The 24,345-nt window shown below is 43.8% G+C and overlaps 1 protein-coding gene across 2 annotated transcripts in view; it reads left to right on the top strand.

Annotated features, from left to right (window-relative positions):
* The window catches only part of LOC115105454 (holocarboxylase synthetase (biotin-(proprionyl-CoA-carboxylase (ATP-hydrolysing)) ligase)), a 44,270-nt gene that overhangs the window by 8,880 nt on the left and 11,045 nt on the right, over positions 1-24,345 (top strand). For both annotated transcript variants that reach the window (XM_029627531.2, XM_029627530.2), the window contains one exon: positions 10,340-10,623. In XM_029627531.2, the coding sequence (XP_029483391.2) occupies positions 10,340-10,623 (284 nt within the window). The remainder of the gene's footprint in view (positions 1-10,339; positions 10,624-24,345) is intronic.

The following is a 24,345-nucleotide window of genomic DNA, read 5'->3' as shown; positions in this document are numbered from 1 at the left end:
ACTAGGGCTGCCACAATAAACATTTACCCAGGCAATTATGGTCTGGTGGGGGGGGCAAGAAAAGGCCTGACATGGACACAAGTCTCTCTCACACACACACACACACACACACACACACACACACACACACACACACACACACACACTATTGCTCAGTGCACAATGCAGTTTCTCTATGTGATGTCAGTGGTGACAGTTAAAAAAAATGCCACCAGTCTGTGTGCACCCAGTCGCTTACTAGCAGGCTGAAGCTATTAATGCTATTACTCCCAGTCAACTTGCTGCCTGGCAGGCTGAGGCTATTACTCCCAGTCAACTTGCTGCCTGGCAGGCTGAGGCTATTACCCCCAGTCAACTTGCTGCCTGGCAGGCTGAGGCTATTACTCCCAGTCAACTTGCTGCCTGGCAGGCTGAGGCTATTACTCCCAGTCAACTTTCTGCCTGGCAGGCTGAGGCTATTACTCCCAGTCAACTTGCTGCCTGGCAGGCTGAGGCTATTACCCCCAGTCAACTTGCTGCCTGGCAGGCTGAGGCTATTACCCCCAGTCAACTTGCTGCCTGGCAGGCTGAGGCTATTACTCCCAGTCAACTTGCTGCCTGGCAGGCTGAGGCTATTACCCCCAGTCAACTTGCTGCCTGGCAGGCTGAGGCTATTACTCCCAGTCAACTTGCTGCCTGGCAGGCTGAGGCTATTACTCCCAGTCAACTTTCTGCCTGGCAGGCTGAGGCTATTACTCCCAGTCAACTTGCTGCCTGGCAGGCTGAGGCTATTACTTCCAGTCAACTTGCTGCCTGGCAGGCTGAGGCTATTACTCCCAGTCAACTTGCTGCCTGGCAGGCTGAGGCTATTACTCCCAGTCAACTTGCTGCCTGGCAGGCTGAGGCTATTACTCCCAGTCAACTTGCTGCCTGGCAGGCTGAGGCTATTACCCCCAGTCAACTTGCTGCCTGGCAGGCTGAGGCTATTACTCCCAGTCAACTTGCTGCCTGGCAGGCTGAGGCTATTACTCCCTGTCAACTTGCTGCCTGGCAGGCTGAGTCTATTACTCCCAGTCAACTTGCTGCCTGGCAGGCTGAAGCTATTACTCCCAGTCAACTTGCTGCCTGGCAGGCTGAGGCTATTACCCCCAGTCAACTTGCTGCCTGGCAGGCTGTTTGATGATGAGGCCCTTGACTCTTTCATTGACATTTGAAAAGGCCCGCCAGCAAAGTGCTGTGCTCTGCTGTGGTATGTGGGGAATTAGCTCTGGGAGTTAATCAGTGTTTGAGATGGATCACTGACCGTTTACTCACCCACTTCAGAGGGATCTCAGAGGGTTATGCCAGGCTCTCGCCACTGATTGGCCTAACAGGCCTCTGAGAGCAGGAAGTGAAACGCCTCAGGACCACACACCAAGAGGCCAGGGTTCCGGTCTAGAAGCATGGTTTCGACTGCAACTACAGTCTTGCTTCGGTACTGCAGTTTAACTGAGGCCTGGCCAAGAAACACAATTTCCATTGACGGCCACATAGAGAAGTCAGATTAGAAAATTCCTAATAAGACACTTTAGTCATCACCTTTGTGCACAAAACATCCATTGAATTATCCAAATGATTGTTGCTGAGGTTGATTATTTTATTTTCTCTATCGCTCACAGCCGAAGATATCAACATTACGTTGAAAACTACGGTCGGACGTCTTGGATGCTGTTTACATTTCTAAACAGCCAGGCTGTTTCTGGAGGCTTCAGCCTTAGCAGTTATGTGTAATCTAGATAAATTCACAATGGCTATAGAGTCTAGACTAGGTCTGTCAGATAGGGAGAAGTGCTGAAATGCAGCACTTGAGTTGGGAAAAGATTGTGAAAATGTCATTATTTCAGCCTGGGTCTTAAGACTGCAGCCCAGGTGTTATGTTACTCTAGTCTGTTGTACCCTCTTGGCAGGGGATACAAATGACAGCAGAAGTTTTCCTACGCACCTGTGGTGAAATAACTCTCCACTAGGTGGCGGAAAATCTCTATTTTGCGCCTTATGAGTACTACAACTTCATCTCTCTGGTATTTCATAGTGTTTGTTGTGGTGATTCGTCTTAGCAAAAAGCAAATAATTCAGTCACTTTGATTAACTTTCTTGAGTATTCTTTATCAAAGTGTACACTTACTGAAAAATAAATCAAAGAATGTAATACCCCAGTACAGTTGTACCTCAAAATAAAATTCACTTTGCCCGCGATTTGTGAGCCCCAAAACCAATGCATTATCTCATAATGCCAGATAAAGACCTCAATGTACCCTGGACAGGAGAGATGTCACACACCCGTTGCCCTCCACTTGGCAAATCTTATGGGCCCACTTGAACGACTCTGTTAAGTTACTTATTTAAGTTAAGTTACTGTTAAGTTACTTATTTATCCATACACTTGGCCCTAGTTGGCCTCCCTCTGCCCGACAATGCAAAAGTGTTTCCGAAAAGGACTAAAATGTAGTTTAATTATGACTGTTTGGTGTGTTTGGACTGGGCTGTGACTTCTTCACCCCACTGCCCCAGCAACTTTAAAACATACACCAGGATGATGAAAGCGAGGGCATGCAGGATCGCTTCCAGATTGTTCTTGGAAAATGGAAGGTGCTTTGAGGAATTGGAGGGGATTAGATAGTGTACCACAGAAATAGAATGCACTCTATAGAGTGTATTCTGTGCACCTTGACTAGAGCGGATGGACTGTGTGCATCTGTCAATGCTACCTCTGGAATTTGTAGTGGAGACCCTGGTGTTATTGTTATTACCCAGGTTCCTTTGCTCTAGCCCATCACATGGCATGGGCTTGCTCAGAGGAACTCTGTGCTCAGACAGATTCATCAAGGGAGTGTTTATTTCCCTTTTCCCCTCTACTTCTCACTTCTTCTCTCCCTTACTCTCCTTACTCTCTCATCCCTCTCTGATTTCCCTGCTATTCTTTCTCTAATCTGACAAACCAATTATCAAAATCAAATTTTATTGGTCACATATTTAGCATATGTTATTGTGGGTGTAGCGAAATGCTTGTGTTCCTAGCTCCAACAGTACCGTAGTATATAACACCTCACAATAATCTAATTAAGAAATATTTAAATATTAGCTCAAGCAATGTCGGAGTAGCATTGAATAGAATACAGTATATACATATGAGATGGGTTAAGCTGTATGTAAACATTATTTAAACATTATTAAAGTGACTAGTGTTCCATTATTAAAGTGGCCAGTGATTCCAAGTCTATGTATATAGGGCAGCAGCCTCTAAGGTGCAGGGTTATGTAACCGGGTGGAAGCCGGCTAGTGATGGCTATTTAACAGTCTGATGGCCTTGAGATAGAAGCTGTTTTTCAGTGTCTTGGTCCCAGCTTTGATGCACCTGACCTTGCCTTCTGGATGATAGCGGGGTGAACAGGCCGTGGCTCGGGTGGTTGATGTCCTTTATCATATTTTTGGCCTTCCTGTGACATCGGGTGCTGTAGGTGTCCTGGAGGGCAGGTTTGACCCCGGTGATGCGTTGGGCCGACCACACCACTTTCTGGAGATCCCTGCGGTTGCGGGCGGTGCAGTTGCCGTACCAGGTGGTGATACAGCCCGACAGGATGCTCTCAGTTGTGCATCTGTAAAAGTTTGAGTGTTTTAGGGGCCAAGACAAATTTCTTAAGCCTCCTGAGGTTGAAGAGATGCTGTTGAGTCTTCTTCACCACACTGTCTGTCTGGGTGGATCAGTCCAAAGACAAAATGCCTATTCAGAGAATGGGACAAATTGACAATAGACAGTGATGGCATTTTGTACAGAATCACTACAGCCCGCAAGCAGTTAGTTCTACCAGAGCAGTACAAAGGTAAAGTGATGGAAGAGTTGCACAATAACATGGGACACCAAGGTACTGACCGCACTGTATCACTAGTACGTGACCGCTTCTTCTGGCCATATATGCAATCTGACATCGAGCACTATGTGACTAAAACTTGTAGCTGTGTCAAGCAGAAAAGGCCAGCCCATGCAACAAGAGCTCCTCTGACAAACATTGTGACAACACAGCCATTTGAACAGGTATGTATAGACTTCCTTCATCTCGACAGATGCAAAGGAGGATATGAGTACATCCTCGTGATTGTTGATCATTTTACACGTTTCACTCAAGCCTACGCCACCACATCAAAGTCAGGTAAAACTGCTGCAAATCTCATCTTCAATGATTTTGCCCTGAAGTTTGGGTTCCCGTCCCGCATCCACCATGACCAAGGGGGAGAATTTGAAAATCAGTTGTTCCATCAGTTAAAGAAACTCAGTGGCATGGCTGGGTCCAGGACAACACCCTATCACCCGATGGGAAACGGTCAAGCGGAACGCATGAACAGAACATTGTTGCAAATGTTAAAGACACTAACTGAGACACAAAAGTCAAATTGGAAGGAGTCTCTGAACAAACTGGTTTATGCCTATAACTGCACCCGTTGCGAAGTGACTGGCTATTCACCATTTTATCTTCTGTTTGGGAGATCACCCAGGCTTCCAGTTGATATGCTCTTTGGATTGTGCAGAGAGGCAGGTTCCAGTAACCAGCGAGAATACGTGGAGAACTGGAAACGAGGGATGGAAGAAGCATTGCAAATGAAAATGCTCAGAAAGCCGCTGAAAGAAGTAAGAAGTACTATGACACTAAAGTTAGGAGTTCAGTGCTACAGCCTGGCGAGCGAGTTCTGATTAAAAACCTGACACCAAGAGGAGGACCAGGAAAACTCCGTAACTATTGGGAAGATACAATTCACACAGTGGTGAGACAAATGGGTTCAGACCTGCCGATTTATGAATTGAGACCAGAAAAGGGTAGGGGACGCTCCAGGGTCCTGCACAGAAATCTGCTCATGTCCTGTGACCACTTACCTTTTGAGACACAACCAGAAATGACCAAAGTGGACAAAAGTCAGAAAACGAGGAGACACCAGCATGCATCACAGACTCTAGATTCTGATGAAGACAGTGGGGATGAATATGACCTTCATCATGATCCGCTACAGGTTCCCACATCTCCTACAGTACCTGAGGAGAGGAATGCTGAACCAGCGAGAGAGTGGGAACACAGACCCCCAACAGTGAAACAGACAGTTGCAGTGCCAGTCCCTTATACACTACCAGCACAGCCTCTTGTTGAAAAGCGGCTGGAGGAGACAACAGTTAAAGACCTACCTGCTGAGGAGATTAACTTGCCTGCTGAAAATTTGCCTGATGATCGTCCACCAAGTGCCTTTCCTTCATATACTGATGCTGCTGAACCTGAGGAACCAGCCTACCAGCTGCCACAAAGAGAGAGACACCCTCCAAGACGTATCACCTATGATCAGCTTGGTATCCCTTCCTGCTACAGTATACAGCCACAGTTGTTCCCTGTCTACTCTGCACCAGGACTGGTTCCATGGCTGCCATCACTACAGCAATGTTACTTTCAGCCACCTTAAACACTCTTGACATGTTCGCTAGTTATAACATTTAAATTACTATTTTTATCATCAATAAAGTACCTGAAAACGGGAGAAATAATCACGAGAGTGATACGGTGTTGTATTCTCAAGTCAACATTTAGTTCAATGAGAAAAAGACCGCGAATTTCCCCAGGAATATGGGTGGAGACCAGAGCAATCGATCTCCGGCTCATAGATTACAAGCATTTCGTAGATCACAGATTAACACTTTTAGGCACCACAAAATAAAGTAATCAATATAACGTTTACACATTACTCTCACAATTCGTACCCTTTGACAGATTTGGACTTTTAACACAATTATATGAATGTTATCAATCTCTATCAACTAATACTGAATGCATATTTTAACCTTAGATGTTTTAAGATCCTCACATACTATGAACTTACTAATACTTTCCAATGTATGACAGGCTATGAATATGTCCTTTAACCTGTCACACTCCCTCTGCTGTTTCCTGAAGTCACCGATCAGCTCCTTTGTTTTGTTGACGTTGAGTGAGAGGTTATTATTCTGGCACCACTCTCCCAGGGCCCTCACCTCCCTGTAGGCTGTCTCACCGTTGTTGGTAATCAGGCTTACTACTACTATTGTGTCCTCTGCAAACTTGATGATTGAGTTGGAGGTGTGCATGGCCACGCAGTCATGGGTGATAAGGGAGTGTTGTTTCCTACCTTCACCACCATGGGGCGGCCCGTCAGGAAGTCCAGGACCAAGTTGCACAGGGTGTGTTCAGACCCAGGGCCCGAGCTTAATGATGAGCTTTAAGGGTACTATGGTGTTGGATACTGGGCTATAGTCAATGAACAGCATTCTTACATAGGTATTCCTCTTGTCCAAATAGGATAGGGCAGTGTAATGGTGATTGCATCATCTGTGCATCTATTGGGGTGGTAAGCAAAAAGAAGTGGGTCTAGGGTGTAAGGTAGAGGTGATATGATCTTTAACTTGAAGTGAGTGCTATGGGGCGATAGTCATTTAGTTCAGTTACCTTTGCTTTGTTGGGTACAGTAACAATGGTGGACATCTTGCAGTAAGTGGGGACAGCAGACTGGGATATGGAGACATTGAATATCTATATAAACACTGTAGCCAGCTGGTCTGAGCATTCTCTGAAGACGCAGCTAGGGATGATGTCTGGGCCGGCAGCCTTGCGAGGGTTAACTTTCTTAAATGTCTCAACTCACATCGGCCACGGAGAAGGAGAACCCACAGTCCTTGGTAGCGGGCCATGTCTGTGTCACTGTGTTATTCTCAAAGCTTGTCCGGAAGCAAGACGTTGGTGTCTGCGACGTGGCTGGTTTTCCCTTTATAGTCCGTGATTGTCTGTAGAACCTGCCACATGCGTCTCGTGTCTGAGCTGTTGAGTTGCAACTCCACTTTGTCTCTGTACTGACATTTTGCCTGTTTGATTGACTGAGGGAATAAGTACACTGTTTGTATTCGGCCATATTCCCAGTCACCTTGCCATGGTTAAATGCAGTGGTTCGCGCTTTTAGTTTTATGTGAATGCTGCCATCTATCAACGGTTTCTGGTTTGGGTAGGTTTTAATAGTCACAGTGGGTACAACATATTGTATATACTTTCTGATGAACTCAGTCAGCATATCCGTTTATTTTGTCGATGTTATTCTCAGAGGCTACCCAGGAACATATCCCAGTCCGCGTGATCAAAACAATCTTGAAGCATGGATTCCGATTGGTCAGACCAGCATTGTATAGACCTTAGAACGGGTACTTCCTGTTTCTGCTTATAGGAAGGGAGGAGCAAAATGGAGTTGTGCACCTACATTTTTTTCTTTGTCTTAAATATTACTTAGATGTTTTCAGTTCGAACTAGTCAGGTTATGCCATTTTTAAGATACAACAGCAGACACACTGGCAGTGCTTTCAATAGAGAAACCTACTGAGCTCCCTGCTCCTTATCCCTGTAAGCCCAGAGATGTCAGACTTGTTAAGTGGCCCAACCAGTCTCCAGTGACCGCCCTCTCCTTTGTGATTGGCACAAAGCAGATAATTGAGGCATGCAGCAGATCAGCAACTCTAATTGATTAACCATCACTGTATTTGCTAAATATGGATTTGGGATAATTAGGCCGTCATCCTTGTCCTCTCTCATTGCCAAGGGGGTGCTAAACACATACATTTGCGTAGCAGATGGTGCCTTGAGAGGTTAAAAAATGACCTAATTTGAGGAGATGAAAGGAGCACCACGTATCCTCTTTACTAAACCGAGTATCTGCTGTGGGTGTGGGGTGGCAGAAATGACTATTAATCCACTCACTCAAAATTCTAGTAACTTTCCCCAAATTGGAGGATTAGCTGTCCTTTTACACTTCCCCTAGTTATTATATTATGAGGAAATATAAATAAATGAAAAGGAAACTACAGAACACCACTAGAAATGTGCATGTATTTTTTTCATTTATTAGTAACATGGAAAAGAACATGGATACTGAATAATACTTGATGGGATACTTAAACTATATTTAGCTGAAAATAAATAAGAATTAGTCAAATGTTTGAATGACCATAACATGATTAAATAGCGACATAATATACTTTAAATTGGTAGCTACCAGAGATGTGGACTTGAGTCACGTGACTTGGACTCAAGTACCACCCGGGTTGCAAATTTTGCGACTTGACTTTCACTTGAGCATCAATGACTCAGGATTTAACTTGGACTGGAACTATCAAAAGACTTGAGACTTGGATTACCCCCTCCTAAAAGAGCAGCAATTCTGTTATTACACCGTGAACATACATTTCTGGCAGTTCCGTTGCTCAAAGCTGAGAATTGCATTGGGTTATATGGAAAATGACTGTTCAATTCTGTTCTGCCTAGCGCTGCTATGCCGGCAGGTGCGGAAAGGCAAGGGGAAAATTAGAGCACTGTCCTATATTTTCAGCGCTTGTCACTTGAAAACATGTGCTCTTAGCAAGAGTTTCCTTGAATATTTATTCTGACCTCGCAATGTGCATGTAGTGGGCAGGGGGAAAACAACACTTGATTCTAATTGGAGATTTCAAAATGTCGGTCAAACTTTAGCTGTACTATTAACACTAGCTGTAAATTGTCATTTGGATGGCCTTTCTATTAGTAATGATTCAAAAAGCATTTATTTATTCATCCGTTAAGTTTATTATGTAGGCCTATGTACTGTACAAGTATGCCTAGTGTAAGGTAAACAGATAATATAACCTGAATTTAAAAATGGCATTAAAATTAGTAGTTCTCACCAAAGAATGTGCCACTATGCCTGTCATTTTTTTATATACACTTTAAAATGAATAAAACCAACTTGAAACTGTGTGTAAATGATAATGGATCTACTGAACATTCATGCAGTTTCTTGACTATGTCCAGATCGCTAATAGCCTGCTCACCCAAATGAAAGCTAGACAGTCAAGGCGCATCGACAGTTCCAAAAACGATGGATAGAGGAATATATATTTTTTAATTATACAAATTACAGCAAAGAAATATAGGCAATTTTCAGTGTAGTCTTCCGGACCTTGTTGAAGACAGAATGCTGCCCCTGGGGCAAAATGAGTTTGACACCACTGATTTAAAGAGGCAATCAGCAGTAAAACAAAGTTCTGCCAGTTCCTGTTACGGTAGAAAGCTGAGGGAAGAGGCCGGGGAAATGTAACCAAACTCAAATTCATAGACAGCTATGGAAGCAAGGACTGAGCATCCCTAATAACATGGTTAAAACAATCATTTTGATATTAGTCTATATAGTCTTTGTTTACATCTACTTTGTTTACAAACATTGGCGTAAAACAAGTTTATATTTGGGGTTCTGATGGGGGTATGACAGTTTAACAAAGCTACTGAGGCATAAGTTCTATCCTTTAAGAATCAATGGGTACATATCATATAAGTCCAAAAATGGATTTAGAAACTGCAGATTGGCCCTTTAAGGCTCTAGATTGCAGGAAATGTCACTTACAGGTGCTCAAAAATCTCTAAGTCTCCCTCTGCCTTACCCATCAGCACCACCTTATTAAACAATCCTGGGGAGAACCTTGACTTAACCATATATTTGAAGACTCAAAACACAACACTTGTGACTTGACCTGAGCTCTGGGACTTAACTTAAGACTTGCCCATTATTACTTGGGAGTTGACTCGAGACTCAAAGGTTAAGACTTGAGACTTGCTTCGGACTTGCTAAATTGTGACTTAGTTAGTACCATCTCAGATAGTTACTATAAAGAATGACCTTTTTTATTTTTTAACCCGTGTCTGATAAAATTCATCAAAGCAACAGGTAACTTTTAATACAGACAATTCACTTTACTGTTCTTGGCTGAGTACAAATGATCTAGCCTGCGGCGAATGCAATGGAAGAATTCCCTGTCTGCGTAGCATTCGTGTACAGCATCATATTAGATGAGGATCATGTCAAATCCCTCTGTGGAGAAGGGGCCTTCCTCTGACTTCTTCAGCAACATGTTGTTAGTGTTACGCATTGATCTAAAACACGGAGGAGATGGTTTCTGGTGGGAGTCAAAGTGTCTGATCCTTTTGATGGATGAGAAGTGACTAGAACAGAATGTTTCACTACTCTGGGAACCAGTGCCTAATTAAGCCATGTAATTGATTATCAGCAGCCGTTGATTATCTTATTTAAGGCTGGACTTCGCCTTGGCTCTTTAACTCTATACTGTAAATATATATAATTGAAAAAGATGGCATCATAATTGTCTGTTTTATACGTTTTCATGGAAGGATGTGGATATGAAGAAAAATATATTTCATTGAAATGAGTGAAGTGAATGGTAGTGAAATCACAGAGGATTTATTCAGTCTCTCATCACACCGGCCTTGTGTTCCTCTGTCCCCAGGAGCGCAGGGCCAGCTTCCTCAAGTGGCTGCACACCCAGTTGGACAAGGAAGGGCTGCTCAAGTGTTCCAAGGCATTCCTTAAAGTGGTCCCCAGCTCAGAGCTTCAGGCTGGGCCCCCCCTGCTGCCCAAGGGGACCCTGGCCCTGGTCACAGATGCCCCAGAGGCCCAGAGCTGGGAACAGTTCAGCCTGCAGACCTACAGCCAGCACCTGGAGACCCGCACGCTGGGACGCACCCTTCTCTACACTCAGGTCACCCCTACCACCATGGACCTACTAGACGGGTAAGTTAACATTACCTGCACTTGGCTCTGGGACAGGGAGGGAGTGGGGTAGTCTGTAAGTAAGGGCCAAATCCTAACCTAAGAATTAGTCCAACTCAAAGTTTGACAGAACTCTCCATTGACATCGATGCATGACTTAAGCAGAAGTTTGAGTTGGCTGCACTCATATCTCCAGTTAGCATCTGGGGTTTATCGGGTGTGGGTGGTTTCAGGGGAAGATGTTCAGTTTACAGTCATGTTAAAGTAACATGGACACATATGATGACATACGCACTGTGATACCCTTGTCAGCGTAGCGCCACGAGATGATTCCGGGTTTAGTAGTGGTGTCTAAATGAAAGTGAAGTTGTCAGACACCAGTGCGGCGTGAGAGTGATAAAAAGAGAGAGAAAGCAAATTCGATTGAGAGTGAGTGGTTGGTCCACCAACCATGCTGTGGGGTGGGGGGGGCATTCCGCTGGGCTGGAACTAATTTAATGGCTGAGTGACCTTACTGCAGCAGAGGCAGGCTGTACCTAATACAGGTCTTTGTCTATATCCCACATCTCATTGGGAACTTGCCAGTCAACAGGCGGATCCCAGGGACAGGTGGAAGCTATTAGAGCTGTCATGAAGTTTGAAAAATGGATTCTGGACCTGCGCAGAATTGATTGGAACTGACAGTGTTGTCATTAAGTTTGTAAGGTAACGAAAGAGGGAGGAAAGACAAGGACGCGTGAAAAAAACAGTTCTCCAGTTGTGAGTTTTGATTTCGCTCCCTCTGATTTTTTGGCGGTTTAATTTCCAGATGGTCCCGTTAGTCTTGATTAAGTGGGATTATTCTAGATGAAAGCCTCTTGTTGGAGTCCTTTTCTTTGTTTTAGCCTATATTCCCTCAAGCACATGTAGTTATTTTTTATTTAACCAGGCAAGTCAGTTAAGAACAAACTTATTTTACAAAGACAGCCTACCCCGGCCAAACCCTCCCCTAGCCCGGACGACAATGGGCCAATTGTGCACCACCCTATGGGACTCTCGATCTCAGTGTCTAAGACACTGAGATGCAGTGTCTTAGACCGCTGCGCCACACGGGAGCCCGAGTCAAGCATAGTCATTATAGGATGACTATGGGAGGATTGTCATTGTTTATCTGGACCGCTCTTGCTCCTATCAAAAGGGAACACCTGGGTTGTGTTCATTAGGCACCAAAAGGAAGAAAATGCTCCGAAACGGGGAGGTATTATCTGTACTTGTTCAATAAGAAACTCTCATTTTCTTTTTCCATTCCAAAATGTTTTCTACGCTGTGACCTAATGAACACGGTCCTGGTAATATCAATATAACTGACACTAACCATATAGGCAACTGTCTTCCTATTCAGTATTGAGTGTGTTTTGGCATTCTGATATGGACTGGTGGTGATAGTGAAACTACTGTAGGTATCAAGTATGTATGACTCTCATTTATACTCAATAGGTCTTTATTTAGTCTGTACAACATGCTTTTCTCAATTTGTTTGCTGGCCTGTTCTTAGCTGTGGGGTCTGTTTTGTGCAGATGGTAGTGGAATACCACGGCAGTTTAGGAGCTAGTCAAGTATAGCTTTTCAGTTTTCTTTGGAGGGCCACCAGTACAGTGGATTTAATAAGCATTTCCTTTATTAGAAACTATTTAATTCAAGAGAGACTATTTTTGATGCATGGAGAGAGAGAAAAGGACCCACAGTAAATGCAAAACCAATAACTGTTATTCATCCAAAAAGCAGATATTTTGTTTTTCTGTTGTAAGCCAAAGTAAGACAGGAAGTGAAAATAGGCTGAATAATTCATGGTTATAATTGAACTGGCATAAAACAACAATTAGCTGCACATTCCTATGTAAATACTTTTTTTATGGTGGTGTAGTGCTCAGTGTTGGCAAGGAAATGTAAATTCAAATGAGTTGCCGCGGGCAAGAAATGTTCTGACCAATGTATTACTCAAGCAAAAAATAAATAAATGATGGAGTGTATTCGAATGTTTAGTTTGACGTATTTTACTTGAACTTATTGTTCAACAAAATTATGGTATTGTTGTCTGCATATCTTTTAGCATACAGTAAAATGTCAAAAACGACTTCCTCAACTGAAGTTTATTTAATCCTAGGCTATCCATGTCACTTTCAATAGTATGTATAATTTCCAGATAAACTGTACAATCCGTTAGACATTTTTTGTACATTTCAATCAATACTTTAGTTCACAAATAAATGAGTTAAAGCAGTGGGAAGAGAAATCCTGAGGATGTAACAACCTTATTAATATACGAAAGCTAATAATAATATACGAAGATATATCTTTTTTATTTCATCTTTATTTAACCAGGTAGGCCAGTTATGAACAAGTTCTCATTTGCAACTGCGACCTGGCCAAGATAAAGTAAAGCTGTGTGACAAAAACAACAACACAGAGTTACACATAAACAAACGTACAGTCAACAACACAAAATAAACATTTTAAAATCTATGTACAGTGTGTGCAAATGTAGTGAGGTAGGCAATAAATAGGCCATATAGGTGAAAATAATTACAATTTAGCGCAATACTACTGTTCAAAAGTTTGGGGTCACTTAGAAATGTCCTTGTTTTTGAAAGAAAAGCAAAAAAATCTGTCCATGAAAATAACATCAAATTGACCAGAAATACAGTGTAAACATTAATGTTGTAAATGACTATTGTAGCTGGAAACTGCTTTTTTAAATGTATTATTATTAGTTTTTTTTTTAAATGGAATATCTCATAGGCGTACAGAGGCTCATTATCAGCAACCATCACTCCTGTGTTCCAATGGCACATTGTGTTAGCTAATCCAAGTTTATCATTTTAAAAGGCTAATCTATCACTAGAAAACCCTTTTGCAATTATGTTAGCACAGCTGAAAACTGTTGTTCTGATTTAAAGAAGCAATAAAACTTGCTTTCTTGAGACTAGTTGAGTATCTGGAGCATCAGCATTTGTGGGTTTGACTACAGGCTCAAAATGGCCAGAAACAAAGACCTTTCTTCTGAAACTCGTCAGTCTATTCTTGTTCTCAGAAATTACGGCTATTCCATGTGAGAAATTGCCAAGAAATGGAAGATCTCATACAACGATGTGTACTGATCCCTTCACAGATTTGTGCAGGGTAAAAGGGATCTTGAAGAAGGAAGGCAATCACTCCATTTTGCAACGCCATGCCATACCCTGTGGACGGCGCTTAATTAGGAGCCAATTTCCTCCTGCAACAGGAATTGACCCAAAGTTCCAAACTATGCAATAACTATTTAGGGAAGAAGCAGTCAGCTGGTATTCTGTCTGTAATGGAGTGGCCAGCACAGTCACCGGATCTCAAACCTATCAAGCTGTTGTGGGAGCAACTTGACCGTATGGTACGTAAGAATTGCCCATCAAGCCAATCCAACTTGTGGTAGGTACTTCAGGAAAGGAAGCATGTGGTGAAATCTCTTCAGATTACCTCCACAATCTGACAACTAGAACGCCAAAGCTCTGCAAGGATGTAAATGGAGGATTCTTTGACGAAAGCAAAGTTTGAAGGACACAATTATTATTTCAATTAAAAATCATTATTTATAACCTTGTCAACGTCTTGACTATATTTCCTATTCATTTTGCAACTGATTTCATGTATGTTTTCATGGAAAACAAGGACATGTCTAAGTGAACCCAAACTTTTGTGTGTGTGTGTATATATAAACCTTTCGCCCAAATGCAACTTTAATTATAGATCAGTTCTTCAACTCAATGGTGGAGCATTTCTTTTATAAGTAATAAGTAATAGGCCATTGAGGGGGAGCTTATTAAAAGGGGAATTGGTTGGGGGGTAAAGTGCCTGGCTCATCGGCTGGGGGAGCTGATGGAGGATTGGTATAGGGGGTGGGGTAATATATTGACGGCCAGGCTGGGTCTGAGCTCAGTGGGGAGGCGGTGTGTTTGTCCAGAGTATTAGTGCTTTGTTTGGCCAGTAGCAGCTAATAATAGGCTGGCCCCAAGACAGATCACAAGGTCACAACCAAGCTAGAATATCAATGCTCTTAGCCAGGACCGCTGGGTTGTGAGCAGGTTACACACTCACTAACCCCTCCGTTTCACACTCACTAACCCCTCCGTTTCACACTCACTGACCTCGCCGCTTCACACTCACTGACCTCGCCGCTTCACACTCACTGACCTCGCCGCTTCACACTCACTGACCTCGCCGCTTCACACTCACTGACCTCGCCGCTTCACACTCACTGACCCTGCCGTTTCACACTCACTGACCTCGCTGCTTCACACTCACTGACCTCGCCGCTTCACACTCACTGACCTCGCCGCTTCACACTCACTGACCTCGCCGCTTCACACTCACTGACCCCGCCGCTTCACACTCACTGACCTCGCCGCTTCACACTCACTGACCTCGCCGCTTCACACTCACTGACCTCGCCGCTTCACACTCACTGACCCCGCCGCTTCACACTCACTGACCTCGCCGCTTCACACTCACTGACCTCGCCGTTTCACACTCACTGACCCCCCCGCTTCACACTCACTGACCTCGCCGCTTCACACTCACTGACCTCGCCGCTTCACACTCACTGACCTCGCCGCTTCACACTCACTGACCTCGCCGCTTCACACTCACTGACCTCGCCGCTTCACACTCACTGACCTCGCCGTTTCCCACTCACTGACCTCGCCGCTTCCCACTCACTGACCTCGCCGCTTCCCACTCACTGACCTCTTCGCTTCACACTCACTAACCTTGACGCTTCCCACTCACTGACCTCGCCGTTTCCCACTCACTGACCTCTTCGCTTCACACTCACTGACCTCGCCGCTTCCCACTCACTGACCTCGCCGCTTCCAACTCACTGACCACTTCGCTTCCCACTCACTGACCTCGCCGCTTCCAACTCACTGACCACTTCGCTTCCCACTCACTAACCCCGCTGCTTCACGCTCACTTTATTAATCGGTTATTTTACCAGGTCGGTTGACTGAGAACATGTACTCATTTGCAGCAACGGCCTGGGGAATAGGTACAGGGGAGAGGAGGGGGATGAATGAGCCAATTGTAAACTGGGGATTATTAGGTGACCGTGATGGTTTGAGGGCCAGATTGGGAATTTAGCCAGGACACCGGGGTTAACACTCTTACGATAAGTGCCATGGGATCTTTAATGACCTCAGAGAGTCAGGACACCCGTTTAACGTCCCATCCGAAAGACAGCACCCTACACAGGGCAATGTCCCCAATCACTGCCCTGGGGCATTGGGATACTAACCCCGCCGTTTCATACTCCCTAACCCCGCTGCTTCACACTCCCTAACCCCATCGCTAGGCAGCTACTCACACTTTCTAACGCTTCTCATACAGTCTGATAGATTACAGTGAGGCTAGATACCCATCACAGTCATATTGTATAATTATTATTCAATTGCTACTCAATTCGCTACTAAAACCCGTCTCATGACTTATCAAACCGAAGGCCTTTGAGACGTTTTACAAGGACGCAGATATCTTGCACATACAGTTGAAGTCGGAAGTTTATGTACACCTTAGCCAAATACAATTCAACTCAGTTTTTCACAATTCCTGTGAAATGTGAGAATAATAGTAGAGAATGATTTATTTAATGTTTTATTTCTTTCATCACATTCCCAGTGGGTCAGAAGTTTGCATAAACTCAATTAGTATTTGGTAGCATTGCCTTTCAATTGTTTAACTTCGGTCACGTTTCTGGTAACCTTCCACAAGCTTCCCACAACAAGTTGGGTGAATTTTGGCCCATTCCTCCTGACAGAGCTGGTATAACTGAGTCAGGTTTGTAAGGCCTCCTTGCTCGCACACACTTTTTCAGTTCTGCCCACAAATTTTTCTATAGGCTTGAGGTCAGGGTTTTGTGATGGCCACTCCAATACCTTGACTTTGTTGTTCTTAAGCCATTTTGCCACAACTTTGATAGCATGCTTGGGGTCATTGTCCATTTGGAAAGACCCATTTGTGACCAAGCTTTAACTAACTGACTGATGTCTTGAGATGTTGCTTCAATATATCCACATCATTTTCTTTCCTCATGATGCCATCTATTTTGTGAAGTGCACCAGTCCCTCCTGCAGCAAAGCACCCTCACAACATGATGCTGCCACCCCCGTGCTTCACGGTTGGGATGGTGTTCTTCGGCTTGCAAGCCTCCCCCTTTTTCCTCCAAATTTTGTACCTGTTTCCTCCAGCATATTCACAAGGTCCTTTGCTGTTGTTCTGGGTCTGATTTGCACTTTTCGCACCAAAGTACGTTCATCTCTAGGAGACAGATATTGTTTCCTTCCTGAGCGGTATGACAGCTGCCTGGTCCCATAGTGTTTATACTTGTGTACTATTGTTTGTACAGATGAACTTGGTACCTTCAGGGGTTTGGAAATTGCTCCCAAGGATGAACCAGACTTGTGGAGGTCTACAATGTTTTTTTCTGAGTGCTTGGCTGATTTCTTTTGGTTTTCCCATGATGTCAAGCAAATAGGCATGAGTTTGAAGGTAGGCCTTGAAATACATCCACAGGTACACCTCCAATTGACTCAAATGATGTCAATTAGCCTATCAGAAGCTTCTGAAGCCATGACATAATTTTCTGGAATTTTCCAAACTGTTTAAAGACACAGTCAACTTAGTGTATGTAAACTTTTGACCCACTGGAATTGTGATCCAGTGAATTATATGTGAAATAATCTGTCTGTAAACAATTGTTGGGAAAATTACTTGTGTCATGCACAAAGTAGATGTCCTAACCGACTTGCAAAAACGAAAAAGTTTGTTAATTAACAAGAAATGTGTGGAGTGTTTGAAAAATGAGTTTTAATGACTCCAACCTAAGTGTATGTAAACCTCCGACTTCAACTGTGTCTTTGCTCCTCGTCGCATTTGTCATCTCTATTATTGTATATGTGTGATACTTTGGCCACAGTCAGACTGTGAAAATGGTGTCATAAAAGTGTCAGTTCATTAGTTTGCTGCAATGTTTGATAGTCCATAATCATTTCTCGTGGGAGATGGTGGTGTGGGGCATCAAGACAGATCAGTAGCAACCTATCGCCCAGACAGACATTTTCCTCACGGTACACTGGGGGGGGGGCGCGTTCTCCATCCGGCTGACATTTAAACCCGACTGTTTTGTGGAAGTGTTTATTTGTGAACAAGGTGGGATAAGACCCTATGGTGTTCCTGAATGCTACTCCACTGGGTCCACTGAGCCATAATGATGCTTTTCCTGCTCAGGTGAACCAGATCCCAGCGCCTGGAGCGCTACGCTTCTTTTTGTCCCGGTTTCTCTCATTCTCTCTATCTGAGCCCAGGCGGCAGGTCCGTCAAGAAAAACCCCAGGGCCCACTTTTCCTCTCCTCTAACTTCTCATTTTTCTTTCATTAAGCAGAGACGTTGGGCCTGGTGAGAGGACCAAGTGATGGACGTAAAATGCAAATGACTTGAAAGATGACCACCAGCGGTGTAATTTAGCAGTGAAAACCCACGCCATATTTGGTTTGAGTTGCAGGGACATAAACAGGACCCTGTTAAGCTAATGGGAGCATAACACTTTCGTCCTCTGGAAGTGGGAATAAGACAAACACAGTGAATAAGGGGCTCTTCTGGTTAAAGCAGCCCCGTTGTCGGGCCAAAGCCCTGGCAATCAGTGTTTGTTTTGACAGGGAATCCAAAATCCAAACTGACACTGTATGGAATTAGGGTCGTGTTTCCTGTGCAAAATATGAACCGTGTACGGGTAGAAAACGAGAAAGGGGAGCGAGAAAGAGAGAGAAAATGGACGCCCCATAACTGCAGCAGCAGGTATGTACATAAAAATCGAATTGGTCCAATTGACCTTGTATGCTCTACCTACAATTATCTAAAATTGTAAGCAGATGCCTAAAGTCCTCATTTCATATTCTGGTGAACATCTGGCGTGGCTGACCAGAGTTAAAGTTTACATCTCCAGCAAGTCGGCATGCTAAGGAGCTGGAGTCTGCAGGTCAGGCTTTGAGGAGAGGACCCTGCAGGGCACAGGCCTCATAGAAGCGTTCAAGTGGAGCAGGAGAAAGAGAGAGAGAGAGAGAGAGACACACACTCGCACAAGTGGGAGAATAGAGAAACACCCTCCGGCACAGATGAACAACAGGAGTTAAAATGATGAACATATTTTGTCATCGGAAATTAATTAGGCATCATCAGGGTGGAGGAGAATAGTTGCTCAACACTGTGTGATAAAGGTTCTACATATGTCATGAAAACACAAGCTCCAAGGAAAGACTGACATACTGTCCAAGACATCGTTCTTTAAACAAAGACATCACAGCTCTAAAGAAAGAAATCGAGTGGCGTTCCTCTGTATGTTCTGATGACAAGCGTTTCTGACTAAACCTCTAGGGCCATTTTACAGGGTCCAGCAGAGTCAGGGAAAAGAGGAGCGACCTGCCCTCGCCCGCCCTCAGTAATGGACGACGCCTCCCATTGATCACCTCTAAGGGTGCTATTTGAAAATGATCATTTGTGCCAACAGGATTACCTCAATTAATCACATTTACGGATTAGTTTTTCCTCTCCTATCGATCATCACCTTTGTTTCGGCTGATGGTCAATGCAAACTAGTTTAGGCTAACCACGGCAAATCCAATTGTGAAAAAGAGCATAGACGGCAGAAATAATCTCTTAATTTAAGATATTTTGATCTGGGGGATTGGTTAGGGATTGGATGGGATGGGAGAGTGTTTTTATGATAAATGGCTTTCAGTGAAAGGTCCCCAAATTAGAGATTTAGGCCTATATCACTCTGCCTGATGAGTTATGATTTGAATTGAAGTTTTATCAGAAAATAAAATCCAGTCAAGTCAATTAATTTTGTCATTGAAAATTACTATAATGACTTGGAGGCAGTCATCCACGTCAGTGTGGGCAAAATCGAGTTACTGTTTATTTGCCGTCACCCCAACAGCCATTCCCTGTGACAGGCAGCATGCTGTTGAGAAACATCTTCACCTGGCCTGTTTAAGAATCAACAGAGCATAGCTTCACCCCTAGGCCTAGGGCTAACCTTTGGGCTGAAAATCCTCTTTTTGTCTGCTATGTGTAATGTGTACCCCACACCATTCTCTCCTATACCCCCGAAAACAAGTTAAGTGACTGGGCCTTTACACTAATCCAGGACCGGCACACACACACACACACTATATGTCAGTCTAGGGAGGTATGAGTTACTGCTCCTCCCCTCTTGTCCCTCTGACCTATTGGCGCTGAGTAAGTGACCCCTCTGGCTCAGCTGCCCCCCCAAGACAAAGCTCTGAGAGCCTATCTCTGGTCCGGCCAGCCAAACAAAGGCCTGGCCGGACTTAAAAGGGCCCTGCTCTTCTGGGAGAGGTGGTCCCATCTTTCATCCCCAGACGTGTTACTTTGTAATGTCTTTTTCCTGGGCTTGTTGTAATTATGAGCTGGACAATGGTCCCAGCCTGGTCAGTGACTGCTGCTGGATGGGATGGTTGAGTAGAAGGGGTTACTGCTGCTGGATGGGGTGGTTGAGTAGAAGGGGTTACTGCTGCTGGATGGGGTGGTTGAGTAGAAGGGGTTACTGCTGCTGGATGGGATGGTTGAGTAGAAGGGGTTACTGCTGCTGGATGGGGTGGTTGAGTAGAAGGGGTTACTGTTGCTGGATAGGGTGGTTGAGTAGTAGGGGTTACTGCTGCTGGATAGGGTGGTTGAGTAGTAGGGGTTACTGCTGCTGGATAGGGTGGTTGAGTAGTAGGGGTTACTGCTGCTGGATAGGGTGGTTGAGTAGTAGGGGTTACTGCTGCTGGATAGGGTGGTTGAGTAGTAGGGGTTACTGCTGCTGGATAGGGTGGGTTACTGCTGCTGGATAGGGTGGTTGAGTAGTAGGGGTTACTGCTGCTGGATAGGGTGGGTTACTGCTGCTGGATAGGGTGGTTGAGTAGTAGGGGTTACTGCTGCTGGATAGGGTGGGTTACTGCTGCTGCGGTGTTGGCACTCAGTCTCTTCCTCCCCTCTCTCGCTCTCTTGCTCTACCCGTTTCTGCCTCTCTCCTAATCTTAATATAGCTGTACCTCTCCTTTCCCTACTTGAAGGTATTGATCATTCAGGTGTGGCCTGTAACTGTTCTGTCTTAAGACGTCAGATCCTTGTTTTGAAAGTCACAGCATTGTTTTGATTTGAATAGGTTAAAGTGTACAGAGATAGAGGGGGAGAGTGAGAAATAAATAGAGAGAGGGAGGGAAAGGAGTGTGTGTCTGAGTGGGTGCACAGTGCAGGTTGAGGAGGTAGTCCCTGCACTTGTGGCCACTGCTGTTTATAATCAGGGCCATGCTGCTGATTTTGAAGAGACCAACCTGGAGTAACACAGCTGTTTTGTGCTACTGGCCTTGGCTCAGGGAGAAGCAGGCCATATCGTTTGGCCGCCGCCAGCAACCCAGATAGATTGGAGGGAGGTGTGCAATCCGTCTTGCTTAAAGACAAGAATTTCTTTCATATTTCGAATACAGTTTTTTGTCTGAGTCACGTGTTTTCTAGCTCAAGGGGACGTTGCAATCTTATTGCTGCAGTACACGGGGAGTTGGGGAGTTTTATATTTATGTTTTTATAGTCCTGCATCCTACGTGTTTTATATTCCTACAGTACCAGTCAAAAGTTTGGACACACCTATGGGCTCCCAAGTGGCTCTGAGGTCTGTAAATAAGAGTTTGTTCTCAACTGACTTACCTAGTTAAATAAAAAATAAAAACCTACTAATTTAAGGGTTTTTCTTTATTTTGACTCTATTCTATATTGTATAATAATAGTGAATATATCAAAACGATTAAATAACAGACATGGAATCATGTAGTAAGCAAAAAAGTGTTAAACAATTCAAAATTGTGTATTTGAGATTCTTCAAAGTAGCCACCCTTTGCCTTTATGACAGCTTTGCGCATTATTGGCGTTCTCTCAACCAGCTTCATGAGATAGTCACCAGGAATGCATTTCAATTAACAAGTGTGCCTTGTTAATTTGTGGAATTTATTTTCTTCTTAATGCATTTGAGCCAATCAGCTGTTGTGACAAGGTAGTGGTGGTATACAGATGATAGCCCTATTTCGTAAAAGACCAAGTCCATTATGGCAAAAACAGCTCAAATAAGCTTATAACTTATAACAAATAACTTAACAAAATGTGTAAAAAGTGAAGGGGTCTGAATACTTTCTGAATGCACTGTACATACAGTCAGGTACATAATTATTGGCACTCTTGATAAAGATTAGCAAAAACCTGGTTGCCTCTGCCAGGAGTGGATCTTCCAGCAAGACAGGAAACCCAAGCACTAATAAAATCCATAAAGATTTTTTTGCAAAAAATACTTTGCTTTTTCATTGTAAACTCATTTGCTTTTGTGGCTGCTAGTCAAATAGTGTTGCACTTCTGTTGTCATCTGATAAAAATTGAGCTATTTGAGGTGGAATATGTTGCACAAATGTATTTTCTATAGTTGGACACCCCTGATCACTCTATTGGGGGAAGAAGAAAATAACTTGACTTTCAGTATAAAAAGCTTTCTCCCATTGTGCTATTTACAAACAAACACATGACTGGCTCAACTGTTTTGGCGAACTACGGTAAGCTTCATAATGTAAAATAATGTGACCGGTGAAATGAACAACGTGATCTGCTTTATTTCCTAACTTCTGCTCTAGTTGACTGCAGGTATTTTACTTATAAAGTAGCTACAAATATAAAAATGTATTGGTTAACTTCAAAGAAATAGTTGACGTATTGACAAACCATCCCGTGTCTATTTCCAAATAACCCTATTTACATTTACATTTACATTTAAGTCATTTAGCAGACGCTCTTATCCAGAGCGACATACAAATTGGTGCATTCACCTTATGACATCCAGTGGAACAGCCACTTTACAATAGTGCATCTAAAATCTAGTTTCCTTGTCCATTTGTTTCACTTTAAGGTGAAAACCCTGCCATTGTAGCCGTCTAATTGTTAATTGTGGGCCTTTTCTTTCTGTTTTTTTATGGACGTTATTGAGAATTCTTCTAATGTGTTTGGGCTTTTCTGAGCCAGCGGCGACCTCTGTGGCACTCTTTGTATGTGCTTTCAAAATTAGATTGACTTTCTAGAGGAATGCATTAGCCCCCCAAGCTTTACAGCCCTGGACTGGCTGAGCTGGCCCTTATTAGAGATGGCTCTTCATTCAAACGCACGCACACACACGCATGCACTTGCTTCTACACACTCATACGCACACACGCAGCACACACACAAACACCCATACCCCCCACCTCCTTCTTTATTGACAATCTCTCATTGAGCGTATAAGAGCATTACCATGTTTAGGACTGAGATGTTTTGTGTGATCTCATATTTGCATTGTAGAAATGTATTTCACGCTGCTTTGCATGCTAAGCTGGCCCAGGGAGAAGAGGGGGAACTTATTTTAGATGTGACAAAGCCCAAGAAAAAAATACATGGGGGGGGGTAAAACACCCTCCACCCAGACACGGTTAATTTTGGTTCCCAGCTTTGGGACAATGCAGCTTTTCTCTCTCCTCTCTCTGTGGCTGGGCTCTTTACTGACTCTATAATAGAGACCAGAGCAGTCTGGGAGGAGGAGACAGACTTGAAGTGGCTCTCCCTTTCTTTCTCTCTGTCTCTCCCTATGGCACTCTCTCACTCTTACTCCTAATATTCCACCATTCAGTAGGCCTATTTTGACTACAATTATGTTTTTTAAAAGGTGCTTTTGAGACCTTGGACTAATAATGATGCTGGACTTTTTCCACATTTTGTTATGTTACAGCCTTATTGTAAAATTTATTAAATATTTTTTTCCCTCAATCTACACACACTACCCCATAATGAAAAAGTGAAAATAGGTTTTTAGAATTTTTTCAAAATGTTTTAAGACCTAAAAAACGGATACCTTATTTACATAACTATTCAGACCTTTTGCTAGGAGACTCGGAATTGAGCTCAGGTGCATCCTGTTTCGATTGATCATCCTTGATGTTTCTGCAACTTGATTGGAATCCATCTGTGGTAAATTCAATTGATTGGACATGACACACACCTGTCTATATAAGGTCCCACAGTTGACAGTACATTACAGAGCAAAAACCAAGCCATAAGGTTGAAGGAATTGTCAGTAGAGCTCCAAGACAGGATTGTGTCGAGGCACAGATCTGGGAAAGGGTACCAGTGGCCTTGGTCAGGGAGGTGACCAAGAACCCAATGGTCACTCTAGAGTTCCTTTGTGGAGATGAGAGAACCTTCCAGAAGGACAACCATCTCTGCAGTTCTCCACCAATCAGGCCTTTATGATAGTGGCCAGACGGAAGCCACTCAGTAAAAGGCAGAGGCCAATAACATCCCTATTTTGAAGCATGATGGTGGCAGAAACATGCAGTGGGGATGTTTTTCAGCGGCAGAGATGGGGAGACTAGTCAAGATTGAAGGCAAGATGAACGGAGCAAAGTACAGAGAGATCCTTGATGAAAACTTGCTCCAGAGCACTCAGGACCTCCAAGCGGGGCAAAGGTTCACCTTCCAACAGGACAACAAGCCTAAGCACACAGCCAAGACAACGCAGGAGTGGCTTTGGGACAAGTTTCTGAATGTCCTTGAGTGGCCCAGCCAGATTCCGCACTTGAACCCAATCGAATATCTCTGGAGAGATCTAAAAAT

Source organism: Oncorhynchus nerka, linkage group LG22 (assembly GCF_034236695.1).
Source record: "Oncorhynchus nerka isolate Pitt River linkage group LG22, Oner_Uvic_2.0, whole genome shotgun sequence".
Classification (NCBI taxonomy): Eukaryota; Metazoa; Chordata; class Actinopteri; order Salmoniformes; family Salmonidae; genus Oncorhynchus; species Oncorhynchus nerka.
This window is presented reverse-complemented; position numbering and strand designations above follow the sequence as displayed.